This window comes from Hevea brasiliensis, chromosome 4 (assembly GCF_030052815.1).
Source record: "Hevea brasiliensis isolate MT/VB/25A 57/8 chromosome 4, ASM3005281v1, whole genome shotgun sequence".
NCBI lineage: Eukaryota > Viridiplantae > Streptophyta > Magnoliopsida > Malpighiales > Euphorbiaceae > Hevea > Hevea brasiliensis.
Genome location: NC_079496.1, coordinates 20,826,811 through 20,843,084, shown reverse-complemented (window position 1 = coordinate 20,843,084; position 16,274 = coordinate 20,826,811). Strand labels below are relative to the sequence as shown.

The following is a 16,274-nucleotide window of genomic DNA, read 5'->3' as shown; positions in this document are numbered from 1 at the left end:
GAAACTTACAGCCATGGGACCTCAACCCAAAAAAGCACTCCTATTTGCATGCGCTGCCTTTGTTCTCATTGTGATATGCACTGCAACCATGCTTAAAAGGAACGCCCACAGAAAGCAAATGGATAACCGAGACCCAGCAGCTTTTCTGATCCCTCCTTTACATGGTCCACTCATCATCAGCCCCATTCTAGTAACTGAGTCAGAATAAGGAGGATGTTGATTGAGTCGCTGAGTGAGTCGCTGAGGTGGAGCGAAGCAAACAAGTGGGAAGAGACGAGTGTTGGGAGCTTGGGAGAGAGATCATTGCTACCGCCATAGCCACTTCTTGGGTCAGAAGATTGCGAGTCTCGTGTTGGGTGGCAAAGCAATAACTCGGTGTCACCAGTGCGGCAGAGACCAATACTTATGGGGGTGAAATGTGAGTAGCGGAGGCTTAGCGGACTTATTCTTTACGATGAAAGAAGGCGGCTTCTCGATCACTCTCTCACATCATCGCGCAAGGAAAATATACACCAGCAGGCAGCAGGTGAGCTATTTAAGCTGCGGTTTTCAAATAAGTTAATTTAAAAATATTAAAAATTAAATTTAATTAAAAAATTTTAAAATAATTAAATCAAATAAGCTTGATGTTTGGATTCTGATATTATTTTGTTACCTTATTCTTGTAGGAAAAATCAGCCGCTATATGATTGTATGACAATTCAATTAAAGCCACTGTATGATTGTATGAGAATTCAATTAAATTTTTTTTTTTTACAACTGATTTATTTCAAATGAAACAAATTAGAATTTTCCACACAGTAAACGGAACCATAATTCCACATGTGAAAAAATGATTTAAGACAACCTTTTTGCATTACCTCCTTTTGCTACCCTTTCTCCTTAGGCATATGACTCTATCAAAGGTTCTTTGGAGTTCTCCATGGATTTCTTTTTGTAGTGAAAGTATAATGCCAATTGTGTGATTCCCAAAATACTTCCTATGCCATTTGGGACCTGAAATTCAAACAAGAAGATCATATTTTCATGTGGATAACTATAAAACAAACTATACATACAAATACATAAAGGTTGACAGAACCGGAATCGGTTTTGGCGATATAGGAAAAAAGAGAGGAAAAAACTAGAATGTGATTCAGCACTTTCATCAGTGCCTATGTCGCCAGTCAATGGAGAACTTAAATTCATTAATAAATCAATGAATGTACAAATTCAAAAGAGAATGTTTCAATACCCTAAACTCCAGTATACCCAACATCACAAATAAAAAGATAAAGGAAAAGACTACTCTAGCTTATAATATATATATATATATATATATATATATATATATATATATATATATATATATATATATATATATAAGTGCCCCATCCCCTACTTTGCAACAGGTTGAATTTCATCTAGCCATATTGAATCTGAATACAGTGGTCAACCAGTCCTTGAAACTTCTGCCAAATATTTCCACTACCACCACAAACTCAAGCAAAATTCCATTCAGCTTAGACTCCGCTTGTTTCGCAGAAAATAACTTGTACATGAAAAATGTTTTTCATGAAAATTGTTTTCTAAAAAATATTTTTCATTATTTGATTGTAATATTAAACTAATAGTATGTATTTATATCATACATGTATAGGTATTTTCACATTTTAATGTGATTGTCAAATTCTAGAAAATGACTTTCTATTTTTGAGAAGAGGAAGTCGTTTTCCTTAAAAATGACTTAATTTTCCATTTGATCAGAAAACTACTTTTTATTGATTCATTTTCCTGAGTGTCCCAAACGATGAAAAATACAAAAAAATATTTTTCGTGAAACAAACAGAGCCTTAATATCCAAAAAATAATCTTAGGATGGGATACTAAGCATACAGCATACAATGCAGCTAGAAAATTTTGAGTACACTCAAATCAAGTCAAGACAAATACATTTATGAGCTCTATACTATAATTCAATGTTCAATTGAGCTCTCTATATTTTATTCAAATCAATATATAAGTTTTATTTTAGAAGCAAACGGTTTCAATCAGTAATGGTGCACTAACAGAGGTAAGATGGCTAACCAGACATATTGTTATGACGTTCTTCAACCTTCAGACTCTGTCTCTGTTTTAATCCCTTTTCTACCGAATCTAACGATCCTAAAGCATAAGTGTCATATACCAACCAAACCATTTCAACTCTCTCATTCTCTCTTTCCCTACTTACAATCAAAACCTCCTTTTTTGACATGTCTAACAATCATTCTCTTCAACCATTGCCACCATCATCTTCAACAATACTTATAGCAAGAAGGATTTTTATTTTGCAACTACTGTTTCTTTGTCTTGCGACAGAGATGATATCAGTAAATCAAGATTGAAAATCGAATTTCACTAATTTGGTTTTGGCAAATCAAGATACAAACAAAAGCAGAGATTTGCATGGTCTATATTCAATTGTAATCAAACTGTATAGTAAAAGCCTGTCCACAGGTGAATAAGATGAACAGAATTTGGACTCAATTTATTTTTAAACTTGTACGTTACATTTGGACACTGTTTACAAATTGGGCCGATTTGCTTCTAACAGTAGAACTGCATTGAATTGAATAAAATAAAAGGTTCAATTGAACATTTGAGTATAATACAGAGGTTTCTGAATGCATTTGACTAATCAAGTTATATGATAAGGGTCACCTTAATTGCACATCAACAGGTTAAAAGATTGACAAAAGTAAGAAAGGGGTTGCAAGTAAATGTGCTAAAGGAAGCTTACATATACAAAGGCATCAAAATTCAAGATCCCATACAGCAAGAATGAGGTGCTCATCAAGAAAGTGGAAAGAGAGAGATAGAATGGCATAAACTCAACACTCTTTGTTCGGATCACCAAATTCTGAGAAGACACAGTCAGATAAAAGTAAAGTGATTAGAAATTGGTGCAATGCAAGGAAACAGTACATCAAAAGGATATGGCAAAACTGTAAACCCAAAAACAAAAAGGATATAGCAAAATTAATGCTTTTGATTAAATTACAATTATAAACAATATATAGCAAAACTAATGCTTTTGATTAACTTACAATTATAAACAATGGGGAAGCAAACATTGATATGAGAGATATACAACTCAATAACCCAACAGAGATCCACCGTATGTTTCGATCAGTAATTTGCAAGCTCCCTGCAACTATGATTGCATATAGGACAAAAACTGCCAACAGCAATCCGAACACCCTGAGCTGCAGGTAACAGTGAACATGAAAATGAATGACAGAGTAGAACAGCATATAAGGCCAATAGAAATTAGTCAGCAATTAGAAATGCAAATTTAAAGGGATAACTGACCTTTATGGCTTTCTCAGCATATACTATAAAGAGGATTATGTAAGCCAACTGAAAAACTGCACCAATTGAATTGACTGTCATAACCATTACATTGTCAATGGATATGAGGGGTGTGCCATACCAAGCGCAAATCAAACAGTTCAAGAGTGCATATATATATGGCAACCCTGAGAATTGCTCCGTTGATCTGTTTCTGATAATTCTCCTGAATATGGGTCTGAAAGTTTTGACAAAGAAAGAGAGAAGCTAGTGAGGTGATAAATTACAAATTATAGTTACTTTTTTTTTTTCTTGTTATAATGTCTTAGGATATATGAAACAAAGTACCCAGTATAAATACTTACATGGGTGACACAAACAGTCCAAAAGCAAAGATGTTCCCTACAATATCAAACAAGTGTTAGCATCAGAAGACAAATACCTTATAATAGCAATCAACATTCACTCTACCCCTGGAATTGCACTTCAATAGTGATCCAGCTATTGCTTTTACATATGAAGTCTAAGAAACTAAACGGGACCACAGCGTTAATGAATACAAAAATAGCAACCAAAGATTACATATATATATATATGTATTCTTGTACTCTATTTTTAAAGGCATTGAATTTTTTTCCCACTCCTAAATTCAATTAATTCACATGACTCATGCTTTCTGAACTCAACTACTTAGGCAACAACCAGTTGACAACAGCAACATTTGTTGTTATGAACATCTATGCACTTGTCAGCGTCATAGAAGAAGCATTCCAAAATTTTGTGGAGGAATTTGGCGCTTCATGAAACATAGGTAACTCACCCTTGTGAATAATGCATTATATTTACAAGATTACTCCAGAAAGCTATGAATAATAATTATTCTCAATCAATATGGCATTGTTTAGTAATAATACCAAAAGTGACGTTCTCTAACAAGCAAAAACAATAATTACACAAATTAAAAAAAGTACCACAAAAGTACTTTGCTTGAGGACATAAGACAACCTTTATAGTATGATAACCAAATTACACCAAATTTTTATTGGTGTGATCCTAAAGAAGCACAGCAGTAAAGGATTAAGGGCCCTTCTTTTTGTAATATTTAGTCGAGATATTTACATATAAACGGTTCCCAATTTTAGCTCATTATTTTCCAACTTGGGCCATGGTTTTAGAGCCGAAATGCAAACTTTGAAGGTAAAGGATATGCAATTATAGTCATCAAAAGAACGAAAGGAATCTAATATTCCAACCAAATAGCTTCTGTGTCAGCAAAAAATCAGAGACTAATGAACGGAAAGCCAGTCTTTCAAATTGCCAAACTACCAAAATAAAATGTCCACTAAAAGAGCAAGAATGGGTTTGTTTAACATTTCCTTTAACAACAACTAATCTCCTCTTTCGATTTCCAAGAGAACCCAAGAATCAGAAAGCTTATGCAAAAACAAGAACTAAATTGAAAAACGAGAGAGAGAGAGAGAGAGAGAGAGAGAGAGAGAGAGAGAGAGATTTCTCAGAACTTAAACCCAGGTACAATCATGGGGGCTGTTGTTCTCAAGAATCAAATGATTAATTGGGGGGTGAGGGGGACAAAAGGAAAAAAAGAGTAAATGAGCACTTTTAATAGAAAGCAAGAACAGAAACAGAAAATATTCAGATAGAGAAAAGTACCGGCGATTCCAGCTGCATCCTTACAAAAAGTCAAGGTAGGATTTGGAATATAATCAACCATCAATCCAATTCCTTAAAACCAACCAACAAAAACTAAACCAATCTGAATCCAATCCAGTCAAAACTAAAGCCAATCCAGAAATTATCAAATTGTTTAGACACAAAGCTCCCCTTTTCAACCCCTCCAAAATGTCTCTCTCTGTTTGTCGCCTTTTTGGTGGCTCTTCGCTTTTGGAAATTGCAAGAAGGCTTTGGCACTAGCGCAAGCAACTCATTTAAAAAAATGCAGCATATGGAGAATAGAGACAAAGAACTGGGGAGTTTGGGTAGGGTCCATTCGATTAGATGATCAAACATTGAAACTCATTTCTTCTTGGATTTTCTCCTTCGACTTTCTGATGACTCATCCTCTTATCCACCATTCCTCTGTTTCCACTTTCCATCTACCGACTAATTAATATAATGTTTATAAAGGTTCCACTTGCGCTGCAATTGATCTTAAAATATGAAAGTTTGCTGAATCAAGCTTTAACCTAAGCTTACAAATGAATTATATTTATTTAAATAATTAATTTAAAAATATATAATTTATTAATTGATTATCATTATTTTTTATTAATTTATATAAATTAATTAATAAAAAATTGATTGATAAGAAAATAAAATATATAGATAATGTTTATTTGAAATTCACTAGAATCAACTTATTATTTTAATTTTTAAAATTCAGATTAAAGTAGGATATTAATATTTATTCTGTTTTTTTTTTTCTGGTATTATTAATCAAATTATTTATTCATCCACGCTTAAAATAAAATTATAATTAATTAAAAATTTTATTATTAATAAAATTTTATAATACATTTATAAAAATAAAAAATATAAATAAATATATATGTAAATTTATATTATCAAAATAATAAATAATCCGTATAACACATGAATAAATGACTAGTTACAATTTAAAATTAATAAATTAGATCAATTTATTTAAAATAGGATTTAAAATTAATCCACGAATCATATTATTCTCCTGATAAATCAAGTTTAAATCTCTATTCTCTTAATCCCCTTGTTAAAAAAAATTCACAATAAATGGATCAACAATTATAGATTTAGCTCCAAATATACCTTATCTTAGAGTTTAAATCCCACTAATTGCTATTGAATTTCTTCATGAATTGATGATACGTAACTCCTAAAGTTTTAGGCTCTTCCTTACCTGGGATGGGATACTCTTTCTATTCCTAATCTTTTTGTAATAAAAATATATTTTGATAAGCTTATTAATTAATTAATTTATTTTTAATTAAAAAAAAGTTAATTCTCAAGATAAATTTTATATTAATAAAATAGCTATCAATTAAAATTCACTGATAGAGATTGATCCTTTCTCTATCTTTATACTCTTTCTCTTTTGCCCCTTCAATTCTCTATTTTTTTTATCACAAAAAATTATAAAAAAAACTCCAATTAAAAATTAAAATAAACAATTAATATTAATTGTTTTTTTTTTATCTCTCAACCTCACCTCAAAATTGAAAACTAAAATTAACAAATCCAATAAATATTCAACAATTTTAGGAGCCAAAATATTTTTTTAAATAAAATATTTAAAAAATATAAAAACTTAATAATTTCTTTTATAAAATTTTAATAATTAAATAATAATTTATTTAAAAATAATAATGTAATTTTTCATCCAAAAGTTTGACTTCTTGCATACTTTTGATAATTATTGTGCAATTTGGAAAAAATTTACTCGTTTGACCAATTTTAAGGGATTAAACTTTTCCAATTTTCAATCAATTGCACCTTAATGATAAAGTGAGAGAGCAAATTAAATTGACATATTTTATCCATTTATTAATAGAGGCTGTCCAAATGGTCAAATTACTTATATATTTGATTTTGAGTTGAAGATACGTCTCTTCCTCTTAATTGGATTAATTATTAGCTGGCCAGTGAATGAAGAGATACATTGAGTGTTTATTTCATATTATAGAAAGCTTGGGATTTAAAGTTTGACCATTTCATTCTTTTTAAAAAGGCTAAAAGACAATAATTAATAATAAATGATTAGGGTCTGTTTGGATGGAAAAGAAAAGGGTAAATAATAGGAAAAAAAAAAGAAAAGATAAGGAGGGAGAAGGGTGAGAAAAATTAAAAAAAAAGTTTAAAAAAAAGTGAATTAATAAAAAAGTAAAAAGTGGTATTATATATTTTTTATTTTTAGAAAAAGACGAATGAATGATAAATTTAAATGGTATAGAAATTAAAATAGTAATGACTCTCACTTCTCTTCCTTATTCTTCCTCACACTCCTTGTAAAAAAATTGAGATTTAAGGGGTGTAAGACATATCCTTATTTATCTATACCTTTATTAATTCATCATTTTCCAAATAGTTATACATAACTACTTATCTTCTTTTACTTCTATTTACCCTTTCTTCATCATCATTCAAACAAACCTTAAAGAAATTCTCCTCTTTTCTCCTCTCCTCCCCTTCTCTTTCCTTTTTTATTTTTTCTTTTTCTCTTTCATATCTCTTCCTTGGTAGTTACCCATGAGTTTATCTATCCCTGGATTGATTTTCTTTTTATTTTATTTTTTTTATTATTTTTTATATCGATTTAAAATAAATACATAGATTTATGTTTCTCTCCTTAAAATTGTGTAATTAAAAATAGATCTGAAAAATTTTCTCCTCAATATTGAAACCCTATCATTCTTATTATTGGGATTTTATTTTCTCTCTTTATGGTGTTTGATTTACTTTTTTGCAATACTTGAAGGGTTTTTTTCTTTCCAAAAGGTGACAAGCTAAACAAAATTTACACAAAGGGGTGGAAACAAAATATTTATTAGAAAAGGGTGAAATTTGCTTGGAAGAGAAAAGTGGGAGAATCTATCACATTCACCATGTAAAAAAATTTTAAAAAAAATTATCATTTCATTTGAAAAATCAAAAAAATATTAAAATATTAATTTGACACTACTCATGATAGCGTCTGCCTGCACTTCGTCAGAAAACAGTAACTAGAGGATACCACGGGCAGTGTCCAGCTACTTATACTGACACTGTTTATTACTTAAAAATAAAGCTCCATCAGATATTTTGTGCTCAAAATTTACCTCTTATCAAGCTTATATAAATGCATTCTTTGTATCCTTATCAAATTGATAACATTGGCTCTATGTTCCGAAATATAAATTTAAAATATTTTAAGTATAAAAAAAATTTTAAAATTTTAAGTATAATTTTTTTTAAATTCACAAAAATATTAAAAAAATTATACTTAAAAATTTAAATATTTTTTATACTTAAAATTTTCTTTACCCAATAATTCAAAATTATTTTAATGCTTATAAAATTTAATATATGTAAAATCTACAATTTTTACACTAATATTTAACAATTATTTTTTTCAATTTTTGTATCCTTTAAAAATATTAAAAAAAATTCATTTTTATTTTTATTAACATAAAATATTAAAAATTAATTTCACACTATAGCTAATCTTAATCTAAATTATATTTCACACAAAATATTACAAAGTTACAATAAATATTTCACAACATTAAATAATTTAAATTCACGAAAATATTTAAAAAATATACTTAAAAATTTAAAATATGTTTTATAATTAAAAAAAAATTTAATGCTTATTAAATTTCATATATGTCAAAATCTACAATTTTCATACTAATATTAACAATTAAATTGTTTTTACAATTTTAATATCCTTTAAAAATACTAAAAAAATTCATTTTAATTTTTATTAATATAAAATATTAAAAATTAATTTCACAATATAGCTAATTTTCATCTAAATTATATTTTACACAAAATATTACAAAGTTACAACAGATATCTCACAACATTAAATAATTTAAATTCACAAAAATATTACAAAATTATACTTAAAATTTTACAATATATTTTATAATTTAAAATAATTTTAATTCTTATAAAATTTCACACATGTTTAAATCTACCATTTTCATATTAATATTAACAATTAATTTTTTCAATTTTAATATCTTTTAAAAATATTAAATCAAATTCATATTTTTTTTAGTCATATGCTGGACTCTTCACGTATTAGAACAACAATTAGACTCCTCACACAACTCATACATTAACTTAAGCATATATATTTATATTTATTGATATTTAAATTTATATTTCCGAACATAGTGCTAGTGTTATCAAGTGATGAAGATACGGAGAATACATTCATGTAAGCTTAATAAGAAGCAAATTTTGAGGACAAAACATATGGGGCTTTATTTTTAAGTAATAAACAGTGCTAGTACAAATAGATGGATGCTACTAAAATTGTCGCATACGAAGATAGCCGAGCGCCGAGGACGTCGCTAGATTCGGTGGGGGAGAATGTCGCCTACCGAAGGCTACCCACACAAATCGCCCCAATTTTTCGCACCATTGAAGGATCTGGACAACCTGCCCAAGGGACAGGCCAATCGGGTGGCCATATAGCCAGCAGCATGGGCGAGGGAGTTACGCGCGCCAGCACGAGCCCGCAGGCCTACCAGCGCCCCGAAACGAGGTTACATGGGCCGAATCCCTCCAGAGCCTACGAGAGCCTTCCAGCATGCTCCAGCGCACCCCAGCGCCTTCTAGAGGCTTCCAGCGCCTACCAGACTCGCCCAGCATGCTCCAGTGCCCACTGGAAGGGCCTAGAACGGGCTAGCAAGCCCCAGAAGACGCAAGAGGCTTCCAGAATGCTCCATCATCAGCCAACCAGCACCAGAAGACTCTAGAAGCCTCCAGCACATTTCTAGCCACAACCCCAAGGAGGTGGCACAACTATAAATAGGTGTTAGGGCATTCATTTTGGGACATGCAAGTAAGTGTATAGAGAAACCCTTCACATAGCAACCTTTGTATAGCAACCTTGTACATCTTGTAAAGCTTTGTATAGCTTCTCTTTCCCAAAGTAATACAAGTGCTTAGTTAATTCTGCCCACACTTTGCCTCAACACCATCCTTCACATTTCCATTGCCAAGTGTCTTACCTTGGGCATATTTTGTCACCCTTGTTAGTCTATTTATGCTAGACTAACTTATTGGAAAGGCTGACTAGTATTCATCAAGGGGGAGCAATACTAGTGCCGCATGGTGGTTTCATCGGGCCAATTCATTACCATCATGACATAGTAGCGTCCAGTTACTGTTCTCTGACATGTGTAGCTAGACGCTATCATGAGTAGCGTTCAACTAATATTTTAATATTTTTTTGATTTTTCAAAAGAAATGGTAATTTTTAAAATTTTTTGTATAGTGGACGTTATACATAGTAGAGTCTCCCATCTTTGTCATCTGAGTCAGTGAATTTTACCCCTTTTCATAAATATTTTGTTCCCCACTCCCTTTTGGTAAATTTTTGTTTAGCTTGCCACCATTTAGAAAAAAAGCCCATATTTGAATGGGCTGTTTGGTAGTTTGAAAAATGTGGATTGTTAAATTCTTTTGATTGGAGACTTTGAAGATTAATGATCTTTTATGTTTCCCATTAACAATTTAGTTGTTTAATATCTACAGAGATGACAACAACTTCCCAAAAGGACAGTATTATAAAAGTTTTCTTTGATTTTCCAAAATAAAAAAGGACTAATTATGACCTAAAAGATTATTCTGCTCTACCTAGATCATCTTTGAACAGAAGATTTTAATTATCTATATTTGTATTTTTTTCTTTTATGAAAAGATTATGTTATACATATTTTATAATTTATATTAATGAATTACCAAATTTTATATAAAAAAAGCTAAAAGACTAAAAAATAATAAATCTTTACAAGTTTTTCAGTTTTAGCAATTAGCTTAATTGAGGGTCACAATTGAAAAAAATAATTTAATTATTTTTCTATATTATCAATATTAACCAATTATTTTCATTTTTTAATCAATTTTAGCAATTATTCTCAAATTGATAAAAAATATTTGTAATGACCCAGTATGGGGGCCGTTACTGGCTTTAGGGGTTGAGTTAACTCAAGGCTATTGGAACTCGTATTAAGCCTAAACCTGTAAACATGCCTTTAACACCTATATTATTAACACTCAAATGTATGACAAACCATCACACTTTAGTCTCCTCATCTAGACATAAACATCTTTAACATAAAAGTGGTTCACAATTTGAACCTCTACATAAAACTATAAAGCGTAATGGTTTTGTATATATATACTCCCAAAAGAGTTAACATAATCATAAACATCATTATTCATATTTAAAATATTACATAACTTTAATTTTCTATAATTACCAGCATAGTACTATCAATTCATATTTTACATGTACATCTACCCATACATCATACATAAAGAAGAGAATTTAAGCTGCCCTTGTTTCTCTTTCTCCAAAGAACTCTTGTAATCCTGCAAACCTGCCCGTGGGGTTAGGGGAAAGGGGTGAGCTTACATAAGCTGAGTGAGTAAACTAATCAACATTAATTATATCATTCATTTCATACATATGTAATACTTCATCCAAATGGGTTTTCACATCATAAACATTTCACTTGGGATGGACTTGTCACAGTGACTCCCCAAATTTAATGTGCCCAACTCATACAGAGGCTCCTCAAGACTTTCGCTTAACATATATATCCAATGTGATTGACTCATATAGAGGTTCCTCAGGACTTTCTCTTAAAACATGACCCGTGTCATGCACCAAGGGCATCACAAAGATCTCTCCTTAGAGTTTATGGATATGTAACATACATAACCTAATGTAGTCAAAACATTGGGAAGTCAGTGGGTCATCCATCATTCATCAATGCACTAACAACAAATATGTAAATATGCAATATGTTTATATTCTAGATACATACATCCTAATACATGAGGATTTTCAGAAATTAAATTTAAGAAATTTACATTTATTAAGGATAAAATTACTCACCTTTTGTAGCTTATCAACCTCGTTTCTCAAATGGTAGCTATCCTTGAATCTTTAATTTTCTGAGCCCCTCAAGCTCGATCCTATAAAATCGGACTCTAGAGAGTTATACAATGCTCTAAAACTCTATACACATAATAAACATCTTATTGTAGGTCCTTGGGAATTATAAAATTAGGTTTTGGAGCCTTGGAATCAAAGGAGAAATAAAGTGGGTAGAACCAAGTTTGGCTGCTATAGTCTTGGGCTTCGGCTGTCAAACCTTAGAACACTAGATGCCCATTTTGGGCATAGCCACTGCAGCTGCCAAAGTTTGGGACTTCGATTGTCGAACCTGGAAAATTTCCAGATTTTCCTAAGAAACTGCATGCTTTAGCTACCGAAACTATGATTTTCGGCAGTTGAACTTGGGAATTTCCAGAATTGTCAAGTAAAAAACTTGTAGATTCAAACTTCCCAAAAGCCACACACTCATTTCAAAGTTCCAAAATATAAACCAAACACTTGTACACATCTCTAGGGCATAAAAAAACTTGAAATCATGCTTAATTCTCACATACATTAACTAAAATCTCAAATCCTAGGTTTTTTCCAAACCCAACATAACATAAACATGGATTTTTCTCAACCCATCAAAGAAAACTTTCCATTTAAGGTTCATAACACTTAAACATAACTAATCTAACAACAAAACATACAATTCTAACATAAAATCACAAAGCCCTAACCCTAACAAGCATAAACTTCCTAAAACTCATCTTAAACACAACATCACATGAAATAGAAGTTGTAGAAACCTAATCCCTAATCAACTTTCTTAGATCTATCTATTAGATCAAGAAAAAAAGAATATTATCTCTTTTCTTGAAGCTAGGATGTGAGAGAATCAAAGCCCAAAACTTGAATATACTCCCCCAAACTTATAATTGGAAGAATTCACCTCTAGATCTTGAAAAACCCAAGAATATCTTTTCAAAGAGCTTTTTGTATGCTCTAGCAGTTGAGAGAGAGAGAAGAAGAGAAAACCCAAGTATTTTTGGTAGTAAAATGAGCTTTAGACCCCTTTATACCCTCAAGGTCAAGGGACTTTCAGCTTCTGGAAGCCTTAGTTTTGGCTACCAAAGTCCATTCTATCCAAGAAGGATATTTGAACAGGAAAAGGGACTTTGACTACCGAAAGTCCATCATTTAGCTACCAAAGTTCCTTCTGCAAAAAATACACACTTAAAAACTTTTAGGAAATAAAACCTTTAAAACATTTTCATTCTTAAACACATTTTGAACATTTCAAACACCCATATATAAACATATTTTCACATCTTACCATCACTCCCTTTGTCAGTGAAGGTTTAAATTTTCACCGAAATATTCTGTTAGGGACAGATATTTCGACGTCGAAATAAATGGCCAGTATTACATTCTCCCCCCCTTTTTAAAACATTCATTCTCGAATGTTAAAACAAAACACACTAAAAAAAAAAAACATAACATACATAATATAACACACCTAGAAAAGGAGGGCATATTATTGTATCATAGAGTTACGAGTTTTCCACGTGCATTCTTCCATGTTGGGGTGATTCCATAATACCTTGACCATAGGTATCTCCTTGTTCCTTAGCCTCCTAATTTGAGTATCTATAATCCAAATAGGTTGTTCGAAATAAGAAAGATCTTTCAAAATTTTTATTTCTAGTTCGCTTATAACCTTATTCGGATCTGATACATACTTTCGCAACATAGAAACATGGAACACTGAATGGATTCTCTCCATTTCTGGTGGCAAAGCTAACTTATAAGATAGATTTCTAACCCTTTGCAACACTTCATATGGTTCAATATATCTCGAAGCTAGTTTGCCTCTCTTTTCAAACCGGATGACATCTTTCATTGGAGATACCTTTAGAAGCACCATATATCATTCCTGGAAAATCACTTCCCTCCTATGGAGATCTACGTAGCTCTTCTGTCTACTGGCTGTTGTCCTCAAACTTGCCCAGATTAAAGGCATGGCTTGATTAATGATTTTCACCAACTCCATTCTCGCTAAGGCTTTTTCATGTATTTTTTCCCAACACACAAGAGATCTACAATTTCTTCCATACAGAGCTTCATATAATGCCATTCCGATGCTACAGTGATAGCTGTTGTTGTATGCGAACTCAACTAGAGAAAGGTACTTTTTCCACAATTCTCTAAAGTCAAGTACACACATCCTTAGCATATCCTCCAAAGTTTATATGGTCCTTTTTGACTGTCAATCTGTCTGCAGATGAAAAGCCATGCTGAAGTCTAACCTAGTGCCTAACTCATTTTGAAGATAGTGCCAAAACTTTGATGTGAACTGCGATCCTTTATTAGAGGCTATAGTTACTGGATCTCTATGCAACCTTATTATTTCTACCACATACACTTGAGCCAACTTATCCATATAATAGTTAGCTCTAATAGGAATGAAGTAAGCAGTCTTGGTCAACTTGTCCACTTTAACCCATATCGAGTCATGTCTGTTAGAAGCTACTGGTAACCCTACAACAAAGTCCATGGCCATGTTTTTCCATTTTTACTCTAGAATGGATAGTGGGTTCGCATTCCCACTGGCTTCTAATGCTCCAGCTTCACTTCTTAAGCTTCTTAAAGCTCTTCTCACATTCATCACTCCAATCAAGCTTTTTATTCCTTTGAGTTAACCTAGTCATTGGAGCAACTATCTTGGAGAAGTCAAGTACAAATCTCTTATAATAGCCAGCCAAACCAAAGAAACTCTAGATCTCAGTCATCATAGTTAGCCTCAGCCAATCTGCCACTGCTTTACCTTCTTAGGATCCATTTCTATTTCATTCTCTAACACTATATGACCCAAGAATAATATACTCTATAGCCAGAACTCACACTTAGAGAACTTGGCATACAACTGGTGCTCCTTCAATGTTTGAAGAACCATTATTAGATGCTATGCATGCTCTTTAAGACTTCTGAAATACACTAGTTTGTCATCAATAAAGATGATCACAAAGTGATCTAGATAAGGCATGAACACCCTATTTATGAGATTTATGAATGCAGTTGGGGTATTTGTTAACTTAATTGGCATCACAAAAAAACCATAATGCCCGTATCTGATCTGAAAAGCAGTCTTCAGAATGTCTGGCTCCTTAATCCTCAACTGGTGATATCTAAACCTCAAATCTATCTTTGAAAAATAACTAACTCCAGCTAGCTGATTAAACAAGTCATCAATATGGGGCAAAGGGTACCTGTTCTTCATAGTGACCTTATTCAACTGCTTATAGTTAATGCACAGTCTCAAGGATCCATCCTTCTTCTTTACAAATAGTACTAGAGCACCCCAAGGAGAGGTACTTGGTCAGATGTGTAGACACCACATTTTGGATCGATCTTTAATCACAACTCGCATTTCACTCGATCTCCTTTGTAGGCGTCTTACCTGATCTCTACCACTTACTTGACCTCAAGTCATTTTCTCCGAACCCACAATAACTTGTTCCCAAATGAATAATAAGTCCAGAGTCTATCTGATCTCATGAATAAATTGAGCATTTTTTGATCTCTATGTTTATTTGACCTGTTTTGATTAATTGCCGAACCATCAATCTGCACTTAGTTTTTCGATCCCCTAACCCCAAATTTTAGGTAATTCCAGACAGTTCTAGGATCAGATCTCGCTCGCATTGTTCAAATATCTAACCAAGTTAATATCTTATCCGATCTCTGAGTGATCTTGAACCTAGCAAAATTAGACAGAGACCTGATTTCAAATCATGTATTTTCAAAGGTTTCCTGATCTCATATTTACGCTTAATGTTTATCGAGCTCTTTAAGTGGTAATGTTCGATAATCGATCCTAAGATTTGTGATTGGACTTATCTAATTAATTGGGGATTGAATTAATGCTCATTCATTCTTAGTTTGGTATTTTTCCTATCTCATCAAGAACCGATCAATAAAGAAATCGAAATTCATTCCAAAGGAAAATTATACAAGTTATTCGGCAGGAGGGTCTTCCCCAGCCTGCTCTTCATTTACATTTTCAACATCCTCTCCCTCCCCTCTCTTAAGCTCTCCCTCACTCCCATCTTCAACTTCTAGGGTGAGCTTCTCCATCCAGGAGAAGTCTTCTTCAGGATAGAGATTCACGAGTTCGGCCAAAAGATCGCGCTATGGGCATTCACATAGGCACCAGCCTCTCTTGCCAGGGCTTTTTCCTCTTTCGCTTTGATTTCTTCAGTAAATTGAAGGAGATTGGCAGATCGGTAGGCCCAATCATTTTTAAGTTCTCACTCCAGTTCGGCTATCCTTTCTTCACAAGACTTCGCCCGATCTTCTAACTTAA

The 16,274-nt window shown here is 32.2% G+C and overlaps 1 protein-coding gene across 1 annotated transcript; it reads right to left on the bottom strand.

Moving 5' to 3' along the window:
• Positions 1-742: 742 nt before the first annotated feature.
• Positions 743-5,296, bottom strand: LOC110633338 (bidirectional sugar transporter SWEET2). Its single transcript, XM_021781898.2, has 6 exons — positions 4,984-5,296; positions 3,678-3,714; positions 3,334-3,550; positions 3,069-3,227; positions 2,762-2,881; positions 743-996 (listed from the first exon to the last, which is right to left on the bottom strand). Exons 1-6 carry the CDS (start codon positions 5,042-5,044, stop codon positions 883-885), a joined length of 708 nt encoding a protein of 235 aa, XP_021637590.2. The 5' UTR covers positions 5,045-5,296; the 3' UTR covers positions 743-882.
• Between the last annotated feature and the right edge of the window lie 10,978 nt (positions 5,297-16,274).

Coding starts and splice junctions, on each gene's coding strand:
- LOC110633338 (XM_021781898.2), bottom strand. CDS start 5,044: ATGGTTGATTATATTCCAAATCCTACCTTGACTTTTTGTAAGGATGCA. Junction 3,228..3,333: donor ATGCTGAGAAAGCCATAAAG/GTCAGTTATCCC, acceptor TGTTACCTGCAG/CTCAGGGTGTTCGGATTGCT. Junction 997..2,761: donor ATTTTGATGCCTTTGTATAT/GTAAGCTTCCTT, acceptor TTTGAATTTCAG/GTCCCAAATGGCATAGGAAG.